The 21,054-nt window shown below is 47.2% G+C and overlaps 2 protein-coding genes across 2 annotated transcripts in view; both read left to right on the top strand.

The window, feature by feature from the left end:
• LOC8053318 (E3 ubiquitin-protein ligase TRIM32) overlaps positions 1 to 1,309 on the top strand; it is a 79,331-nt gene extending 78,022 nt beyond the window's left edge. The window contains exon 5 of the mRNA XM_029977570.4: positions 12 to 1,309. Coding sequence (XP_029833430.2) covers positions 12 to 467 — 456 coding nt within the window. The 3' untranslated portion in view covers positions 468 to 1,309. The remainder of the gene's footprint in view (positions 1 to 11) is intronic.
• A 2,870-nt stretch (positions 1,310 to 4,179) lies between these two features.
• Positions 4,180 to 5,042, top strand: LOC115310119 (omega-amidase NIT2-like). The gene is made up of 2 exons (XM_040215017.1): positions 4,180 to 4,221; positions 4,338 to 5,042. The coding sequence occupies exons 1-2, from the start codon at positions 4,180 to 4,182 to the stop codon at positions 5,040 to 5,042; spliced, it is 747 nt and encodes a 248-aa protein (XP_040070951.1).
• Positions 5,043 to 21,054: the final 16,012 nt, after the last annotated feature.

Below are 21,054 nucleotides of genomic sequence, written 5' to 3'. Positions count from 1 at the left end.
TTACCATGCAGGTACTGGACCACGACGGCATCTTCTTGCACGAGATCGGAACTCACGTGCAACCAGAAAACGCCTTCAACCGTTCACGGAGCATGTTCCAGGAACCTACGGGCATTGCAGTCACCCAAGACGCCCAGCGGGTAGTCGTGTGTGACTTTGGCAGCCACCGCATCCACGTCTTCTCGACGGACGGTGAGCACCTCTTCACCTTCGGCCAGAAGGGCGCCCTCAAGGGACAATTTGTCCACCCCGAGTGCGTAGCCGTGGACAGCCGCGGCTTTATTCTGGTCGGCGACAGCGGCAACGGACGGGTACAGATTTGCAGACCCGACGGTCGCCACGTGAGGACCTTCGGAAACAAGGGCTCCAGCAACGGCCAGTTCAGCTGGATCTCGAGTATCGCTGTGACGGCCAACAACGAAGTGGTTGTGAGCGACTTCAAGAACCACTCTGTTCAGGTGTTTTGAAAGGACAGTGGTGATACGCACTAGGTCAAGTGAATGAAGTGCTCCTGTCGCTTTATTTAGTATGCTGTAGCATGAAAGGTTGTGGAAGCATAGGAGTGAGCCCGTGGCATAGAAAACAAATTCTGCTTGTTACGTGTAGGCATGAACCGAGTGGGCTATCTAAGGATGCGCGCCGGCCTTCCTGCAATAACTGCATTGTACAGAATGTGATGATATGTATAGGATCGCTGCAGTAACTGTTATTTTGTTGTGAGCCTAATAGAGCGCGTTATGGTTCAGCCTCACTAGTGGGGCCAACACCTGTATTTGTTTGCCAAGAACACAGGATAAGTCCTTTAATGACCCAAACCACTTATACCCCATGTTCACAATTATGCTCCTTTGTGATTGGTTGTTGATGTTCCGGCACATGAAAAACATTTTCAAGCACGATGCATTTGGCATGTCGGCGAGCCGTGTTTCTTGTTTGTTGCTATAGTGGGAAAACGCTCTTATGAACCTTTTAGAAACCAAACTATCGTCGAAAAGGCAGAAGTCGCTGTGAAGATAATGCTGCTAGAAGGAACTGATCACATCTTCAGTTTGAGTAAGTCAGGGACCGAAGGCGCCAAGCTTGTCGGAAACAAAAACGAAGTTGTCAAAATGAGGGGAAAAAGGGCTTGTTTTGATTGCATAGAAAGAAATTGCTTTACTGCCGCGTGTGCTTTTGTGTGGGACGCAAACAAAGTTCGCTGACTGTATATTGTGTTGCTGCGCCACAAGAAATAATAAAAAAAGGCTCCAAGACGCAATCACCGTTACGGAAATTCGTCATTTTGTTCACTCACGCATGTGACCAAGCCCCTTTGATGATTACCCCGCTCCAAAAACACGCAGACCCATGGGGTTATGAAACCGTGTGGGTCCCACAGGAATTGTGTGGGCGTTCGGGTCCATATGGGTCCCTGCACAGTTTGTTTGGGTGTGTGGGTCGCCACAGAGTTTGTGTGGGTGCATAGGTCACCATGGGTCCCCGCATAGTCTGTGTGGGTCTACGAGAGCTGTGTGGGTTCTGCAGAGATTCTTTAGGAGCTGTGTAGGACCAAATTCCCGTGGAAGCCGTGTGGGTAACCCATAGGGTTTCATAACCCCACGCTCTCTGGGCAATCTGTGTAGGAACCTGTGGGGAAATGCATGCTTGACACCGTATTTCACTGCAGACCATTGCCAAGAACCGGCTGGCTCTATCTTTATTTACTGCTTGGCTCTTTATTTCTCTTGCTTTTGCCGGTCGTCTATTTTTTCTCCCAGTATGTGGTTCACTTTTGCTGTCGTCGACATTACAGCAATGACATCCACATGATGTTTTTGGTCACGGAGCTTCATCACTAGGCCTTCTGAAAATATGCAATAACGACATATTTAAAGGAGCACAACCTGTAGACGCAAGGCTTAAACAAGTGTTCATTAAAATCACATGCCATATCACTTTCATGAACAATTTCATTTGGACTTGCCTTTAATAATGACGCACTTGATAATTGCAATTGTGACATGCCCTATAAAATTAATGATTAAAAAAGTTAATTAACAAATCTTGGTTAATTAGTCAACATATTGTGACGGTTATCCCCATATCTATGTCCGCCAAGCTCCACAAATACAGAGTGAAAAAGCATCCACGTAACTCTGGCCCCTCTTTTTTGAAAATTATATTCGAATTAGAATGGCGCGTTCTGCACGATGCCAAACCCGATTATATCGAACTTTCCCTTGTATCAAACGCTTTGTGAACATACTAGTAGCTGCAAGAAAAATGTATAGTGAAAAATGCGGAGACATTGGACGAAAATTGCAGCGTCTCCCGATAGATCGAACTGCCACGAACGCCGTTAAGCTCTGCAAGCTGGCTTTCCCCCAAGCGTGACTCCCATTGGGGGAAAGCCAGCTTGCAGAGAAAGCTGTCTTTTTTTTTTTTTTTGGGGTAACCGCGTCGACCGCCCGGAAGTGAGGAGAGCATGATCCGATGAGACCTTGAAAAACGAAGAAGCGGCCACTGAATAGCCACGTGGAGTGTCCCCTATGACGTACAGACGTTCCTTCGAGAGTAAACAACTTTTCGAAATATGTTGTGTTTGTTTGTTGTCAGATTCATTTAAACTTTCGAGTAGAATTACCCGCTACATGGAACTGGTGGACAGTTTTTTGCGAGTTCGATATAAGAGGGTTTGTCATCGCCATTTGAAAGCTTTTTACGTCCAGCGCCTGATTTTGATAAGTATTGGGCTCATGAAACATACCGTCATCACATCACCGTTTTCCACAACCGAAATCCATAAAAAAGTGCTGGTGATACCCTTAATACAATTCTTGTTTACACTTATGCCTGACTGCGCGGACCGCTAGCAAACGCCAAGCGGGCCGCGTGTTTGAGACCCGACATATGGTGCCCCTCTTCTATCTAATGTTTGAGTAAGCCAAGATGAAAGCATTAAACATAAGTACAATGGTGATGCCGAATTCAGTTTACAGAAAGTGATTAAGAGTGTTCAAACATCCTACCAGTCATTGAGAGTACTAATATACATAACATATTATAACCCTGCTTTTGTTTGCCACTGCATGACAAGCACTTAGAGCTACTGTAATTTTACACAATACCTACTGGCAGTTCACATTGTTTCATGGGCACATCGAAGTGACCAGATAAATGGGCGTATTGCGCTATGATTTATTACAAGGGCATGCCTGAAAGCGGTAGATAAGGAGCTGCGCGGGACTTTGTTGAATCAGTCTCGCTCTCGCTTGCTGTTACGCCGATAAATCGCCGCCCAATATTCAGCTGTCTTGACGCGCGTTCTTTATATTTTTTTTGCTCTAGTTCTCCCATTAAACCTTTTATTTGCAGTTCAATATTTATGGTCTCGTCGCCTTTATCCGTGACTACAATCGTAAACAGAACAGCACACACAAAAAAATCAGGGTTAAGCCTAATGGCCCTAACGAGGAAATGAGCAAAACCCAAAGACGACTTTGGGAGCTTTGAACACCTGAACTGGAGAAGAGTAAGGGCAGCCCAACGAGAGAAAACGGAGGATAATGGGGACACAACCACTGGAACAGGATAAAACTTAGCGTACGTTAAAATTGTCGTTGACAAAAATAAAACTCGAAAACGAAGAATCCTGCCTATGCGCCTTCGACAGAAAACAATATTATGGACGAGCCTTGTGTCGCTGTCCTCCATGGTTTCAAATGCATACTGTGGTCTACAGCGGATTCCTGTTTACTACACGGCCGCACAACTGCAGTTCCCGTCAGGGCCATGAAATGGCTTCATTGCTATACCTCCTTTCATTATGTTATGATGTCGCGTGATCACTCGCTCGCGCACATGGTTCACCAGAGTGTAAAAACAGATTAATAACGACCGCTGTTTCACCGGTGTTAAATCTGGTTCCCATGCAGCGGTTTTGGCCCTAGAGCGGCGCGATTTCTGCCGTCGCGGCGCTCTGGCCAGCGCCAGCGGTTGAGCGGCACGAGCGCCGCGACGGCAGAAATCGCGCCGCTTTATGGCCAAAATCGCTGCACGTGAAACACGCTCTAGGAAGGCTTGTTAGACATCAGCGGCGTGCTAGCGTTGTGCCATATCGCTTGCCGGTTGCTCTGCGGTTGTGCTCCGCCCTTACCTGAAACCTTGAAACGAAGCATTCGCTATCCCGGAGTCCTAAGCATGTCGACTGGCAAGTTTCGCATGGCCCTGCTTCAGATCGCGGTGAGTCACAAAAAAAAAAAAAAAACCTCGACAGAGCAAGCGGGTTAATCAAGAAGGCGGCTTCTACGGGAGCCCAGGTACTCTGCCTGCCAGAATGTTTCACCTTCCCGTACGAGCCGAAGTACTTCCTGCGGTACGCGGAGAAAATTCCCGGTGAAACCAGCGAGAGGTTATCCCGCAGCGCTAAGGAAAACCAGGTCTACCTCGTTGGAGGATCCATGTCGGAGAGTGAAGATGAAAAACTCTACAACACCTGCCTGGTCTACGGACCAGACGGTTCGATGCTGGCCAAGCACCGCAAGGTTCACCTTTTTAGCGTCAACATCCCTGGCAAAATAATCTTTAATGAGTCTCAGTTGTTAACAGATGGACACAAAGTGACCACCTTTGACACTCCGTTCTGTAAAGTGGGAGTCAGAATTTGTTACGACATGGCGTTCTCGCCCTTCGTGCTAATGTATAGGCAGGTTGGTTGCAAGTTGCTGGTGTTTCCAGGAGCATTCAACATGGTTACTGGTCCGCCTTACTGGGAACTATTTTCCAGGTCTAGGGCGGTGGAAAGCCAGGTGTACTTTGCTTCGGTGTCGCCGGTGAGAGATGAAGCAGCACCTTACTTCAATTGGCGTTACAGCATGTTGGTCAATCCGTCCGGCAAAGTGATACGGTCGGCGGCCTCTGGTGAGGAGCTCGTGCTTGCTGACGTGGACTTAGATTATGTGGATTTGATGAGGTATCAGATGCCCAGGAGCAAACAGGAGAGGAGTGATCTGTTCAAAATAGTGACCTCCACAGATGGGGAAACTAACGCGACAGCTTCCTAAACACTCATTCTGCTACGCTGTCATGGCTGCAAGTTTTGGCGTTAGCTCTTCCGAGGTAAATGTAATGACGTTAGCATTTATGTTTCACCTTTTATGTGCGAATGTATTTTTGTGGTTATTTCTTTCTCATGTAAGCTGCGGTGGGTTGCTCAATGCAAACCGCTGAATTGTCTGGACTTCACGCCAAACGTCGCGTCAACCAGGAATGTATTTCTTAGTATGTTTATACCTATTTCGTTTAATAACGTCTGAAAAAGACTTCGTACCTTCCATAATTTAATAAAGCCTTGATGCACCACTTCGAAATTTTCCTGTCAGGAATTGTGTGCTGGTTTTATCGGCGTTTTATCTTTCATTCTAATCTTCAAGCTGTGGTAAAGTGCCCGAAGATGAAACCAGACAACTCTTCATAGCACTCACTTTCTTCTTACCGTAGATCCTGTTATGTTAGTGCTGTGTTCAGGTACTGGACGACTGAACAAACGTTATCACGCAAAGACCTCTATTTGGCAAATGGCGTCCATTGAGCGAAGGCAATCTGCCGGATCGCGGAACACTAAAACAGGAAAGAAGACGAGGTAGAAGATAGTAGCCCAACGAATCCTGATATGGAAATTAAAGCTTATGACTACATTATGATGAATTGGACGCAACAGTTTGCTTAGAGTCACTCAATAAGCTGAACTTAGAGGATTCGCACTCCATTTTCTGATTTTCCTGTGGGTGCTGCATTTTAGTGCTGCTGAGAGGGTGTGATGGATGATTATTGCGATTCAATAATGCAACTTCTTTAGCTGTGGACACAGCGTCAGGAAGCTCAGGTGATGGCGTCTTGCTCTGTTGCGTACCTTTCTGGAGGACGGAAAACAATGCCGCTGAGAGAAGCGGGTGATTGGCCTTCCTATTCTAGCCCAAAGTAAGGTTCATAAGCGATAGAAATCAAGAGTAGCACTTGGGAATAGTCGTCTGCTTTGGACGAAGTGCTTGCTGAGTGACCTACAGCGAACGACATCATCTACCCAACTGGATCGACGTGTCGACGACGCATGGTTCAAAACCTGCTGTTGAGTGAGTTCGTTTGAGTGCCCAGTCTAGGTAAAACTCTTCGAGGTGTCTATAGGCTCTATTCTATTGTTTCTAGTGGTAAGTCCTTTTATAGCCAGATTACATTAGCAGTTTCAACTGCAGCTTTGCTAATGGCAGTTTGCGATCCCCATCTGACTAAACTATATTGGGATGGTTCAACTTAGCCAGGTGTCAGAACAATGTTTTATCCATAAATGAAGTCAAACCAAAACCAGGATTGGTGGTGCGTGATATACATAAATATTACAGTATATTGATCACTGTTGCACTTTCTTTAAGTTTTGCCTATAAAGGACATAATTTATTTTCATTAAGCATGCGCATAACTACTCCTTTAACAACTGCAAGATATTTTCAGCTCTGATCCATTAACAATTTTTCTTTCAACTCTTTGTATACGCCTTTCTCAAAATTAATAACAAAGATCGCTTCGCTAACGTTGCTTTTCAGCACCAATGCCGAAGATGCCGCTGTCATGAAGGTCAGCGAACTACAGTTACTTATATTTCAGCTGAGCTTCCTGAGATTTCCTGAGGTTTCTCGGGGTTCTTTGGGGTTTTGACCCGCCTCTGCCCGTTTTGATGTGGATAAGAACCGTACCGGCGTTCGGTGATGTGTAATTAATGTGTTATGGCCGTAAAAGAAAGCAAAAAAAAAACAAACAAACAAAAAAAAAAAAAAAAAAAAAAACAGGCTAGCAGTCATGCTACACTTCAAAGGAGCGGTGCAACAATATTCAATTGGAATGTTTTTAACTTGACACGAGCTTACTGGCACACCTGGGACTCAAGGATACTCACACGCAACGCCACTGGCCAAGAAACTCCTTTGTTGCGGTGTAATTTCAAGGACAAAAGCGATCATTTTCATTCAATCTCTCCTTTGCAAAATTTGATGACGTAACGTGGGGATCGCAGTACACCCAAGTGACGATATTTGAATGCGGTTCATAGATTGGACCCGAGCATTGTGTGGGCACTCGACTTGGGCTCGTGGTAATTGCTAGCTCGAGAAGCATTCGGGTAGTGACCCGTGTCCAATCGCTCCAACGACGACGACAGCCGAGCCATAACAATGTCTGGAACTCAGCGCGTGTCCTGCGCTTTGCCAATCCCAGCGCGTTGCTATGATCAACACTGGCGGCCTATAATCGGCTCCAGATCACGTGGCCGCTTGTTCTAGCGGCGAGTTGAGGGGGTGAACGCGGCTCGTTTTTCTTTAATTTTTTTCTGGGACTTCTATTGCGTGGGGTGAAAAACGAACGCGTGTTTCATAGGTCATTAACGTTAGGGATCCGTTTTAAGCGGTATTTGCGCAAATTACAAAAATTGTTGCATTGCTGCTTTAAGTTTCTGATATACAGTGGAGATGGACGCCTGTTGAAACTGACTAATTGCAAGCTCGCGAAATAAACAAAAAACATGATTAACACTTTTAGTAGGTATGCGATTTGAGAGGATGGTCGATGTTACAGCGCACTCGAAAAACTGTCGCTCAAGTTTCCAAACGCACAAAACACTCACAGAGCGCTCACTAACAACTCTGCGTAATAAACTTCTTTTTCTACTTCTATATAAGACGATTTTCAATTAGAAGAAGGGGAAAACACTAAAAATGAAAAAGCCTGAAAAAACTTCCGGCTAAATAATCAAAATATATAGATTTTTTTAGTCTTATACACGGCGTTCCAACAGTTTTGTCCTCCGTCGTATAATGTTCTCGGCTTCTAAAATTTACCTTCTTAGCTGGTTTACGCTTTTGTCTAACACGGTGTTGTTGAGTGTTGTTACACACGCGAAGAGGGGATGCCTGCACGTAATGTTAGCCTCCTTGGGCAGGGGCAAGACTCGCACAGGCGGGGAAAGAGGGTGAGAAAAGAAGAGAAGAGGGGTTGGGGGTGATTTGGTCACCAATATCTGGATGAGTAGGGTCGAATCAGGAGGCTATTTTCTTGAGGTAGAGGGGACACTGCAGAACTGTCTTCTGGTATGGAGATCACAAATTAGTCAATGTCAGTTGAGACGAGAAGGCGTGGCTGGTCTAGGTGGCGGGCCGGTGGGCTAGAGGCGCGTTGCGAGTCCAGTGGCTTTGAGGTACTCAAGAAGAGATTTATAAACAAGTTCTCTTCTTCGTCGACCTCCGGTAGGAAAAAGGATTTCGTTCTTTTGAGTCACAGTTGTGCTGGCACTTAGGATGGTGGTAAAAAAAGACCGTCGAGCTTGATCGTATTGAGAGCAATTTAGGAGGACGTGGTCAAGGTCCTCTGGGACATTGCATTTGGCACAGTTGGGTGTACTAGACCTGGAGATCTTGTGAAGTGTCGTTGATGTGTAGGCGCAGTTTGCACGAAGGCGATGGAGTAGCGTGGAATCTGATCTGGTTAGTTTTGACTCGGGGAGCGATGGAGGAGGATTCCCGATTGCAACTTTTGTATGGGGGTGACGCATTGTGGTAATTAATTTGCACAGTCCGCGCTTCGCAATAACGTGGGATGAAAAGACTGGGCTCTTCTTCCTTGTGTGCCTTTGAAGCAAGGGCATCGGCGCGCTCGTTGCCGGAGATACCCATATGTGATGGAATCCATTGAAAAGCCAACTGCCACCCTCGCATGCAAAGTTTTCGGGCCTTGTCGGCCACGCAGTGGGCCAGAAAAGGAGCTTGGTCTGAAGCTTCCAAATTGGATAACGCACTTCGAAAGTCGGAGAGAATAACAGTCTTGCAAGGATTGAGGTTGTGAAGCGCATCTAATGCCGCTGCTAGTGCAGCCAGCTCCGCTGTCGTTGACGTGGTTGCGAAGTTGAGGCGGTGTGATGCTTCGATTCCGGCATCGGGAATGACGAATGCCGCTGTAAATGTTGCAGTTGTGGGATTCGTTGACCCGTCAGTATACACTTGGAGCCAACCATTGTACGTGCTTGTCAGTTGGTCAGCTGCAAGCGACCTTCCGACAGTGGCTGCGATAGAATTCTTCTTCGGGAAATAGGGAAGCGTTTCTTCTACAATGTACGGCGGTTGGGTTATGAAAGGTGCCAGAGGAAAGTAATGGCTATTAGGAGATTCAATTTGTAAATTAAATTCTTGTACACATCGACCTATCTGTGAATCAAAACGCTCTTCAATGTTGGACAGCAGTGATGTCGCAGATCGTGCTCCATACATACGAGTGATATGATTCATTGCTCTTATTCTTATGTGCATAGCTACTGTTTGATCCTTGGCCTCTACGAGTGTCGCCGTATTGCCCGCGAAGCGTGGCAGTCCAAGGCACTGACGGAGGGCAACACGGTGAAAACGTTCGAGTGTGGTCATTTGATGAGCCCTGATTGTGATGAGAGGTAGGCTGTATAACATTCTTGAGAGGATAAGGCCACGATAGAGAATCAGAAGCCCCTGAGGAGGCAGTCCAGATTTCTGGCGATGGAAGTGGCGGAGCACAGTTAATAATTTAGTGCACTGCGTTACAAGTCATTTTATCTCGGGTCTCCATGTAACGTGGTCATCTATTTCCATCCCCAAGTATCGGTACGTTGAGACTCTCTGGATCGGTATTCCTTTGATGGCTGGCGTATTTGCAACTTTGCGGTTTGGATGTCGACCAGGGCGGTAACAGAGGAAGGCTGTTTTGCTTGTAGATAAAGTAAGTCCTAGCTCTTCTAGAGTAGAAGTCGTGCTGTCAAGAACTTTCTGAAGCCTTTTGCCGATGGCCCTTGACAGTCTGGATGGACGGACACACCAAATTGCCACATCATCGGCGTACATCGTCAGGTGAACTGTTGTACTGGACGTTTCTGTAGAGTTTATGCATAGCGGAAGTTCTGCCATGGTAAGGTTAAACAGAAACGGGCTCAGTACACTTCCTTGGGGAACGCCTTGGGTCACCGACCGACGAGTGCTAAGACATTCGGCAGCTCTTACTGTTAGGCTGCCGCCAGTGAGGAACGCGGCGATATAGTCATATGTTCTTCCACCAATTCCGTACCGTGTAAGTTGACGCAGAATAGTATGGTGTGGCAGGGCATCGAAAGCTTTGCATATGTCCAAAAATATGCAGTAGACTGTTTGGTGAGTTGAACGTGCATTTTCAAGGCTCGATACGAGATCAGCAATGGCGTCAAAGGTGCACCTCCTTCGTCGGAATCGGCAGAGTTGATCTGGCAGTGCACCTTTGGATTCAAGAAGCCACGTAAGTCTTGAAAGTACTAGTCTTTCCATTAATTTCCCGACACAACTGGTCAGAGAAATTGGCCGGTAGGATTCGATCCGATCACCGGGTTTTCCTTGCTTTCTGATAGGAACCACTACAGAGGTGAACCATGCTGCAGGGATTTTTGCCGTTCTCCATATGTTGTTGATAGACTCCAGTAAGGCCTCTCTATGCGGGAAAGAAAGATTTCTCAGTGCTTGAAACGTTACGCCGTCCGGTCCCGGAGCGGTTCGACGGCGCGAGCGTCGAAGGGCAACATCAAGTTCAGTGATGGTGACGTCAGCGTCCATTTCTGAGCAAGGATTTGTTTTCAATGGAACTGGAGGCTTGTCCCTGTATCCCTGTGGTGGCGGAATTGGGGCAGCGAACGCATCAGCAAGAAGCTCCGCGGTTTCTTGAGTAGTGCGGCCTAGGGCTAGCGCTAATCCTGCAACGGGATGCTCGGCTTGCTTTTAGAGCGCAGCTCTTAGGGGCCCGTTTCCGGCTTGAGCGGCGTCGCCGTCGGCGTCGCCGTCGCCGTCGCCGTCGGCGTCGGCGTAACCGCGCGGTGCATCATGGGAAATGTCCCATAATGCACCGCGCGAGCCCCCCACCAAGGTCACGTGACCTCGTGGGGGGTCACGTGACCCCCCGAAGTCACGTGGCCCCCTCCTCGAGGTCACGTGACCCCCGCCGATGTCGCGTGACCCCCCGATGACGTCATCGTCACTGATGACGTCACCGGCATCCACATCGTCATCGTCATCATCACTGATGACGTCACCGGCATCCACATCGTCATCGTCATCATCACTGATGACGTCACCGGCATCCACATCGTCATCGTCATCACTGATGACGTCACCGGCATCCGCATCGTCATCGTCATCATCACTGATGACGTCACCGGCATCCACATCGTCATCGTCATCATCACTGATGACGTCACCGGCATCCACATCGTCATCGTCATCATCACTGATGACGTCACCGGCATCCGCATCGTCATCGTCATCATCACTGATGACGTCACCGGCATCCACATCGTCATCGTCATCATCACTGATGACGTCACCGGCATCCACATCGTCATCGTCACTGATGACGTCACCGGCATCCACATCGTCATCGTCATCATCACTGATGACGTCACCGACATCCGCATTGTCATCGTCATCATCACTGATGACGTCATCAGTGACGTCACTGATGTCGTCACCGGCATCCGCATCGTCATCGTCATCATCACTGATGACGTCATCAGCGACGTCACTGATGACGTCACCGACATTCGCATCGTCATCGTCATCATCACTGGTGAAGTCATAAGTGACGTCACTAATGACGTCATCGGTACCCGCATCGTCATCGTCACTGATGACGTCATCAGTGACGTCAGTGATGACATCATCGGCATTGGGGGTCACGTGACCCCCAAGGTAACGTGACCCCCCCCTGGTTAGTTTAACCCCCCCCCCCAGTGCCCTTCCCTCCTCCTCCTCAAGAGCTGCGCTCTAATTCGGCGTTACAGGGAGTTGTAAGCGGCTTTCATTTTTTATCTTTCAAGACTCTGACGATCCTCCATGCTCTCGAAATACCCGATGAGGAACCAAACGACTCACATAGTTGGTTCCACTGTAGGCGTTGGAGGCGCTTAGTATATCGGCGAAATTTGGCATCAATCTTGCGATGTTCATTCCAATCATCCAGATCATGTTTTTCGAGCTCGTCGCTGCGCGCGGCGTCGAGCAGCTCTTAGGTTTAGGTACATGAGGTCGGGAACAGGCCGGGTGTATGGTACTCTAATGGTCTTTGTTGACAGCTGAATGACTCGTGCAATCATGGCTGTTGTGTCTTCTGTCGTGCTGCCAGCTAGAGCAAAGTCCATGTGAGATCGGAATACATCCCAGTTGGTAACTCGAACCTCTCTGTAAGTTTTGTTTGTCTTTTTGGCAAACTTGCTGGTAATCATGATCGGTATATGATCACTGCCCCAGGAATCGGCTAGCACATTCCAATCTGCGAATATATCCGGGGACAGGAACGTCAGGTCTAATACACTGCGGCCAACTCCAGGTCTGATGAACGTTTCCGCACCGTCATTAAGGGCCTCTAAATGAAGTGAAGATGTCATACTATCAAGATCAAATCCTCTTCTTGTATTTTTGCGGTCACCCCATATCTTGTTGTGGGCGTTGAAATCTCTACAGAGTATAAGATGGCCTCTGCTTCTCTGCTTCACATCGGAAAGCTCTCCGACATCCCATTTGCAATTTGGCGGGACATACACTGAAACGACCGTGAAGTCCACGTTTTTGTATCTAACAGATAGAGCAGCATATTCAGCACTACTCTTCGAAACTGAAGATAGGTCTACTGGCGATTAAGGAAGGCCGGCGCGAACAAAGACTACAGATCGTGGCTTCCAGTCCTTCCTTTTTGTAGAACTGTAATAGGCTACGTAGGGCGACAGGCGGCAGTTGGATGAATCGTTGTTAGGTTCCTGAATCGCCAGTATATCAATCCTAGTGGAGAGTAGATATCTCTGAAGATCTGGAAGGCGGGGATTTAGGCTGAAAGCGTTCCATTGTAGTATTCTTGGAATTTCGGGTTTATCGTTTGTACGTTTCTTGAAGTTGTGACTTTGAGCCGAGGCCATCCGCTCCTAGCGGTGGAAGGGTCCTACATTCAAAAAGGATTCCATTGCAAGCAGGGCTTGCACTTCCGGTAGGTTGTCTGAATCAGGGATCGCTTTGATGATGGCCCTTAGCGCAGCAAAAAGCATTGGAATAAGGACGCTACCAAGGTCACCAGCCTGCTCTTGTCGTTTGCGCCTTGGAGCTGATGATACCGACATAGGTTGTCGGATGGTCGTCTGAGTGGTAGGGGCTGATTTCAGTAATTGCATAGTTGATGGAATTCCTCTGGCTGTCTCAGGTGCGTCTTCATGTGGCCGGCGTTCTCTCTGTTTTTCTTTCACTCCATTCGTCGTCTTCTTCAATGCGTCACTGTAAGTTGGCTTTTGGGCTCGCTTATCCGTTGGAACCGGGACAGGCAAGTGGACGCGCGCAACTTCAGGGTTTAAGGTGGCCGCAAACCCACGATTTTCCTTGCCATTTAAGACGTCCTGTCTTCGGATAACCGAGGCAGCCTTTCTGCGTTGACACCCAGAGAAGGTAGCGGCATGCTGGTTACCGAAGTTTGCGCACTTGGGATCTTGCCGATTGGTGCAAGTCTTGTGGTGGTGCGGACCTGCGCACACTTTACAGCGCCGTGGTCCACGGCAGTATTGCGCAATGTGTCCGTACCTTTGGCAATGATAGCACTGCACGGGAGGACCAAAATACTCGTCAACAGAGTGACTTGTGAAGCCTAAGAGAACGCGTGTAGGCATTGGTTGGTCTGGGCGGAAGTGGAGGAGCACGCTTTCAGTCTTGCGGTGTTCCACGTTGCCGTCCTCTTGTCTTCTATACGAAATTTACCGTTGAACAGAAATAACTCCAAGATTTTTAATATAGTCTAGTAGTTCTCCGTCGGTATACTCGATTGGTACTTTTTTTATCTTTCCCAGATTCCGTGAGTAGGAGTGGGGTACACTTGTCGCCACTTCAATAGAGCAAAGGGTCGATATGGCTAGTAATCTGTTGGCTGCTTGCAGAGATGCAACACTCACGAAAAGGCTCCCGTCTTTGTTCATCCTATGTGAGAGTAGCTTCTCCTGTGCAACATCAATGATTTCTTTGGCCACTTCGTTAGGATTCACCCTCCACAAGGATGCATTGGATCTGTTGGGTTTGAAAACCACTGGAATGCCCGCAGGGCGGTTTTTCTTGTAGTGGACTGGGGTAAAGGGCCGATTATCTTCATCGGCTTCCAGAACTTGCATGGGATCTTCTGTAGACTCGTCTTCATTGGAATGTAAGATAGCATCTTGAACGGAATAAGTAGAGGTCTTGTCATCATCATAGTCGTGATATGAGTCTGGGTCTGTACATCGTCTTTTAATGGGAGCTTTCTTGAGGTCACCAGGAATAAGGGTCGACGGTGGGGGGGGGGGGGGGGGGGGGGGCGGCACATTGAGGAGGTGACTTGCCATGTGATGGTCCAGGATCCCCTCTTTCGGGTGTTTCAGCTGGTGGCGGTTGGTCCATTGGCCAGGTCGTCGGTCCGGTGTTTACAAGGAAAGGGCGACCATGCGCCGCGTCCGGGACCTCGCCGCTTGACGTCAATAAGAAAATCTGACTGGATAATATCACGAAACTTTGAAAAATCCTATTTTCCAAAAGAGCAGGAAGAATGGCGTTGATTGCCTGAAAACATCGTCGTCTTCCTGTCTAACACGGTGCTGTTGTTCTAACGCGCCGGACACTAGCATTCCCGAGAGTGAATTCCTAAGTGGCCATAGTTGGCGTTGACGATGTTGTTGCTAGGTTCAAGAAGGCGGCCGTTAAAGCAGCGCCCGGTTTTTACTACGTAGTGTCTTCCACAGAAAATGGGGAATGAATGAAAAAAAAAAACTTCAACGAATGGCACAAACAGCAGCAGCAGGTTGCTCGATTTTAAAAGTGCGGTCACGTTTTTGCACAGCCTGGAAAGTTTGTTTCGGAGCAGAAAACACGACATCATCATTTACCCTGTTCGCAGTTTTCTTAAGAAATTGCCAGAGTGATGCTTTTTTATGGTCTTAAGAAGACAGGGAAGAGAGTGAATGTCGATGTGGTGTTTTTATCTGCGAAAAAAAAAAGCTTTCCAGCTTGTGCAAGAACGTGACACCTTTAAATCGAGCAATCTTCTGCTCCAAGGAGCATGGTACCAACCTTGTGCCTTGCGTTGAGGGGTTGTCTATTCATTTCTCCTTTTTTGTAGAAGGAGAAAGGTGGGACAAACTAGGCGGCGTCTTAATAACCGCCTTCGTAAACATAACAACCCCATCGGCAAATCCAACTCTGGCCACTTGGGAATCCACTGTCGGGACTGTGGGTGTTCGGTGCATTCCAACAGCAGCGCCGCGTTAGGCAAAAGTGTCAACCAACTAAAAAGGGACCAGATCGAAGACGAGAAAATAATAACACTGGAGAACAAAAGTGTTAACACGCCATCTATAATATTGTCACAAAAAGAGGCTGATTATATTTAGCCGCAAGCTTGTCTAGGCGATAAAATGGAACTTTTATTTTTCATTTTTCGTCTTTTGTTTTGTTTGAAGATCGTCTTAGAGAGAATTAGAAGCAGAAATTGATTACAAGACACAGTTGTTGAAAACAATTAGGGTGTGTGTATGTCTATACATCCTAGAACCGAGTGTGCTTCAACGGGCGACTTGTCTCCGCAGCTGTAGATGATAAATTTAGCCAGTGCAGTACAACCGCTAGTCTGGGGTCTTTAACGTGCATCACGCAGTAGAGGTACACGAACGCACGCCGGTATACGACGCTCATCCGGATCGAAACGGGCAGGGCTGGGGATCGAACCAGGACCCCTGGGTTCTCAGCGTGAGCTTTCGAAATACAGTTGTTAGAGAGCCCTGTGTTAATGTTTGGTTTTTCTGTATGTTTGGAAACTTGATCGACAGTTCTTGGAGTGCGCTTCATCGTAAACCATTATGAACAACCAACTCGCCCAATCTCAAGTTCTAACAGCTTTGATTTGAGAGGAGCTTAACAGCAATCAACTGTGGCTCAAAGATTGACAGTTAATGCCGCGTGCAATTTTGGTGTATCTTTATTGAGATCACTCAAATGGCAGTTGAGGGAGCTCGCGTAACTGTGTATTACCTTATTTTTTTACTTCGTTCCCCTCAGTTTTGTGTTGCGCATTTCTCTCTATAAATGTATCACACGAAGCGAGCGTAGCGCGCCTATACGAACAGAAATTGAGGCCGAGGAGGAGATTAGAACACGCGGGCTGCTAGCTTTGCGTCTATTCACCACTCACTCCAACCAGAGCGTGGTGCTCTGACGACCCCGTACGCTCAGACCTCTTCTTTTGCCTCACTTTTTATGCATGTGCCAAGAATATTATATATATATTTATATATATATTTTACAAGACGTCCTTCCCTTAGAATCCAAGTATTTATTTCCTAGTGTAACGGCGAGCTTGGGCCATTTCCCGGCAATAATTCGTTGATTGTACACTCGGTTCACCCTTATGCTGGGACTGCAGCCAAAGCTACGAGCGCGAGCTGGCCCGCTCTCCTGGCTTGGAGAAATTCCTTTCTAGCGAGAGTGCTTGCTTTGGAGAAGACGGCTTCAAAGCAGCGACCTCGAGCTCTCGTGCTTGTGGCATCGGCTGCAGTCTCGGCTGAAGGGGTATTCACACGAGGGAGAAATCCCGGGGATTTCTCACCGGCGCGCGCGCGTCACGAGACGAAAACGCCAGGCTTTTGCACATCGCAAAGCCTGACGTCTTCGTCGCAGGGTGCGCGTGCCTTGGAGAAATCCCGGGATTTCTCCCTCGTGTGAATACCCCTGTGTACGGAGTATACCAACTCTGCCCGTACGAGCACACCCATAAGGATCGCGTTGCATCTCACTTATTTTGTTCATCAACAGGGCATTGCTCTGTACTGGACTGGTTTTTAAAGCCCCCCCCCAGACAGAGAAATATTGCTGTAGTAATTACGTTTTTCAGAAATATAAGTTTGGAATGTTCCGAGAAAATTTATCTCCACTTGACACTGTCGCTGCACGCTGGCTCTCGCAGTTGTCTCTCTAATTATTCCGCGCGCAACTCTTTTTTTTTATCCGCGTTTAGGCACATATTGCGAGTTATGTTTACGACAAACGAAGGCATAGTTAGTATTGTTCCCAATTTTTTTTTCTCGTTGTAAAACTAGCCGTGTGTAATGTGCTTCTCCATTTTACACCATAAGCAGTAAAGTTTGGAGTCGAACACTAAAGTCTTATCAAGAATAATTTAAAAAAAGAGGAACATTGGGTGAAGCCTTCGTGTAGTGTTGGCTCCACCCCAGTGTTGCGCAGGGTAATTATTTGTGGGTTTGTCCAACACCACCTAGAATAATCGAGGCCGGCGAGCATCCTCCTCTTCCTCCATAGAATGGAATCGCAGCTGCATGGCGCAAACTCAGCGTTTGGATCCAAGCCCGATATTGTGCGTTGATAGGACACGAGGCCGAGCCGAACAATGACGTAGCAGTCGTATCCAATCGGTGTCTTCGCTGGATGACGTCATGATTTCTGTGCAGATGCATTGATTATTTTAGGTGGTGTTGGGGTCTGAAGCGTCGGTGATCTCTGCGAGAGCCAAGTATTTAATCCTTTTAACGAGGCAGACCCAGACAAAGGGATAGCGTTCCGCGTCACGGGTACTGTTCACCCCCAAACCCACAGGAGTCATTTTTTTTGTGTTACTTTTATTTCTACTTTTATTAAATGCGTCAAATAACTTGCTATCAACAATTTTTGTTCTCTTTTTTTGCGTATACCTAACCGGAATATTGGCAGCTTCTCGCACGTTTCGATATGACTGTATGTACTGAGTAATTGCAGTTGTTTTATACGGGGAATGCGGAGGTAAACAAATGCAAATAATTGCCGGACTTCCGGGAGGATTGTGCTGCTTCCGGTTAGATATTGTTTTTGCTTGTTTGTGCGAAGCCTCAGAGATTAGCGTATACATTAAAGGTTTCACCGCCATTGACTAATTCCGTACCTCCCAAAATTTGCATATAGGAGATCAGCATCCCTTCCTGTTCCGTTGGGTGAAAAGAACACTTGTTCCTCAAGTAAATGACAAATCTGCCGAAGGCATCCTGGGCGCATCTTCAGGATAGCTATTCGACTCGCCTGGTTTATCTACCTGAGTGCGAATTTAAACGTACAAATCCCTACACGTGTTCAACTACTTCGTGAACCGCAAGGCATCGGCGACGGGCACCTACCTCCATCAGGAGCAGAAGTTACGCGGCGAGTTTCCCCGCAGGGGCCACCCAGCCGCGTCTTGAATTTAGGAAACAATCTTCGGAAAGTTTTTATAACGCTTCCTTTAACGTGACGTGACTCTCAGTAATGCACAATTTTCTAGCGTTTTACTTGCTTGCTTTGGTATTCAAGCTTTCTTTCCCAGAGCACCATGCACTTTGCATTTGTACGTGCTGAAAGGGCCAATCGTGGTGTGTCGGTCGAGGCGGCCGTGCCCTGGCGCTGCGTTCTCGCGTTTGTCGCGTTGCACCATATGTCGGATGCACATCAAATATAGCCTAGAACTGTCTGCCACTGTCGTCGTCCTGCGATTACCCAGGCTCGGCGGCGTCGGTGGCGTCCTCTCGCCTCGAGATAATCCAAATAACTTCACTTGCGACGTTTTCGTTCGTGCAGGTACGCGCCGGCGGCTTAGACATCACGACGTTGGGTCATTTGTAGAGCGCTGCAACTTGCTAGTGAACCAAGAGTCGCCGCGTACCCACCCAAACACACAAAGGAGACGTAGGAAAACCGGAAGTATTTCTCTCCCTCTGCCACGACTGCCGGAAATGGCGCGCAAACACTGTATATGAGTACGCCATGCTTGTGTTATTTTCACGATAAGAAAATCACGGCTTTATTTTACCACAAACACCCGTAATTTTCTTTTTATGTGCAAATATTATCGTCGCTGAGAGACCCATGGCGTGGATTATTGCGTTCACCTTTTCAGTGGCTTCTTCATTCGTTCTTCGCCATTTTTGTGGGATAATACCGCGTTCTGATTGGTTTCTGAGTGATAATGAGGTGCTCGGGTATCCACAATCCTCTGCGTTCCTTAGGCCGTCAGTGATCATCTTTTGCTGTTTATTTAACCTAATGGATTTTCCTGGATTTATTTATGAGCGCTAAGGATCACCGTGCAGTAAACCGCATACCACACAATTTCGCAGCTCCCCACCTTAGTTGCCCTTTTCCGACCAGCTGCGTTTATGCCGTTGTTCTGTGCCTGATAACGATCTTTCTTCTCGTTATAGCTCTATTAATTTGATCGACGTAGCGGCAACATTAAGTAACGCCTTAAACAAAGGCACCGAAGTCTTGAGTAGTATGGCAACGTCCGACAAAACAGTCAGAAAACTTCCTTTGACTGCCAGTATGAGACAAATGAGTCGCAAAACGCTCTTTATTCAGAAATCATACTTACAAACCTTGATGCGCAGTTTACTTTCCCGGAAATTTCGCCTTTTCAGGTGTACCGGCGAGAAAACGGGTTCTATTTGGAGGTTAACGTTACAGTGGCGAAAATATACGAGCCATTTCGTAAGCCTCTCGTTTGCTAGAAGTAGCGCTGAAAATGACACGCCACAGCGTACCTTTCGACCGCGTTTTTGGGCTTCGCCTTCTACCGGAAACAAAAGATGCAATGGAGAATGGGGAGAGGGAGATGACCGTTGCAAATTCATAGTTTACTTCGTTTTACCGTAACTAAACAGAGCGCGAAAGCTACGGCCTCTTCGAGCCAATAAGAGTGACGGAGGCGAAGCACGATAGAGCCATTACCAAAGGTGAAGGGTGGCGAGTGCGAGAGCGTAACACCAGCAGTCGAAGAAAAAAGGAAGAAGGAACCCGAGCTCCTCGGACCCCCTTTTGTGTGCCCCGGACTTCGCGTTTTTCGCCCCAGAAGATTGGGCCACCGTTCAAAATTACTACAAAAGCGGCTTTGCTGCCTTACCCGTGGAAGGACTTGACAGCAGTGCGCGCAATCAGTGAGAGAGTGAAGTCGGGTTTTATATAGACGCTCTGTGCATGGGCGCCATCATAACCGACCTTCAGTTTTTGTTTCCATTTATTTTTATTACTTCCGTCCACCATTACCACAGCAGGAAAAGTGATTGTCATTTTAGATCCTAATGTGTCCTTTTCCCTAGAATTGCCCTTTCTGGGGCTCGTTCAAGTCCGCTTCAGTGGCTTGGTATCTCGGTAATACAAGAGAAGGTCAGTAATGGCGGCTGTAATATGGAGCGTGTGCAAAGCGTCTATAATAATGCTATTTATTTGCACGTATATCGCGCAGAGGACATAGTAAAGGGGGGCGGGACAGAGATTGTAAAAAAAGCACAGAAAGAACACCAAATAATAAATTGCGAGACTGGAAAAGATATGTGAAATTAAAACCAGACTTGGGAAGCAATCCGCTATTTCTTCGAGTAATTTTATAATTGCCACGTTACCTTTTTCCGGAAGTAATTTGCAATGTAATTTCGTTACAAAATATTCGTAACGGATTACTTTAATGACTTGTTACTTTTTTTTAAAATATGAGCGTAATAAAGTGACTGGAGCAATATGACCAGAACATTCAGCAGCATAAAGAGAGCAAGTTCAGCAAAATAGAAAACATCAGGAAGGGGAGAATAGCCGAAAAGAAATTACGATTTTTTGTATGACCGGTCACTAGAACCACTAGAAAAACGGGTAAGGCATGTACAAATATACGAAAGACAAAGATCAAGTAAGACAACGCCGAGTAGGCTCTCCGTCGCCTTCCATCGTGGTATTTTTCTTTTTTAATGTGAAAGCATTAGAAGGGTACGGAAATGAAATTCCAGCGCTCATTTTTTTTAGCTTTAAGCAAATTGTCCGGTCAAATTTTCTATTCGAGAAAACAATTGAATATCCTTCTTAATGCCTCGAGACGCATCGTACGGGCAATCTCTAAATTGTATATGCCCCTCTGCATGACTAATTGAATTTATACTGCTCCAATCGCACTCTAGCGTAAACGCTGCTTTCGGTGGCAGCGTTGGAGCTCTGA

This window comes from Ixodes scapularis, unplaced genomic scaffold (genome assembly GCF_016920785.2).
Source record: "Ixodes scapularis isolate PalLabHiFi unplaced genomic scaffold, ASM1692078v2 PGA_scaffold5__190_contigs__length_132052651, whole genome shotgun sequence".
Taxonomy (NCBI): domain Eukaryota; kingdom Metazoa; phylum Arthropoda; class Arachnida; order Ixodida; family Ixodidae; genus Ixodes; species Ixodes scapularis.
This window is presented reverse-complemented; position numbering and strand designations above follow the sequence as displayed.

Bases quoted from the DNA above. Each gene is read 5' to 3' on its own strand.
- LOC115310119 (XM_040215017.1), top strand. From the start codon at position 4,180: ATGTCGACTGGCAAGTTTCGCATGGCCCTGCTTCAGATCGCG. The intron at 4,222-4,337 runs GTGAGTCACAAA...TTCCCGTACGAG, and splicing joins TGGCCCTGCTTCAGATCGCG to CCGAAGTACTTCCTGCGGTA.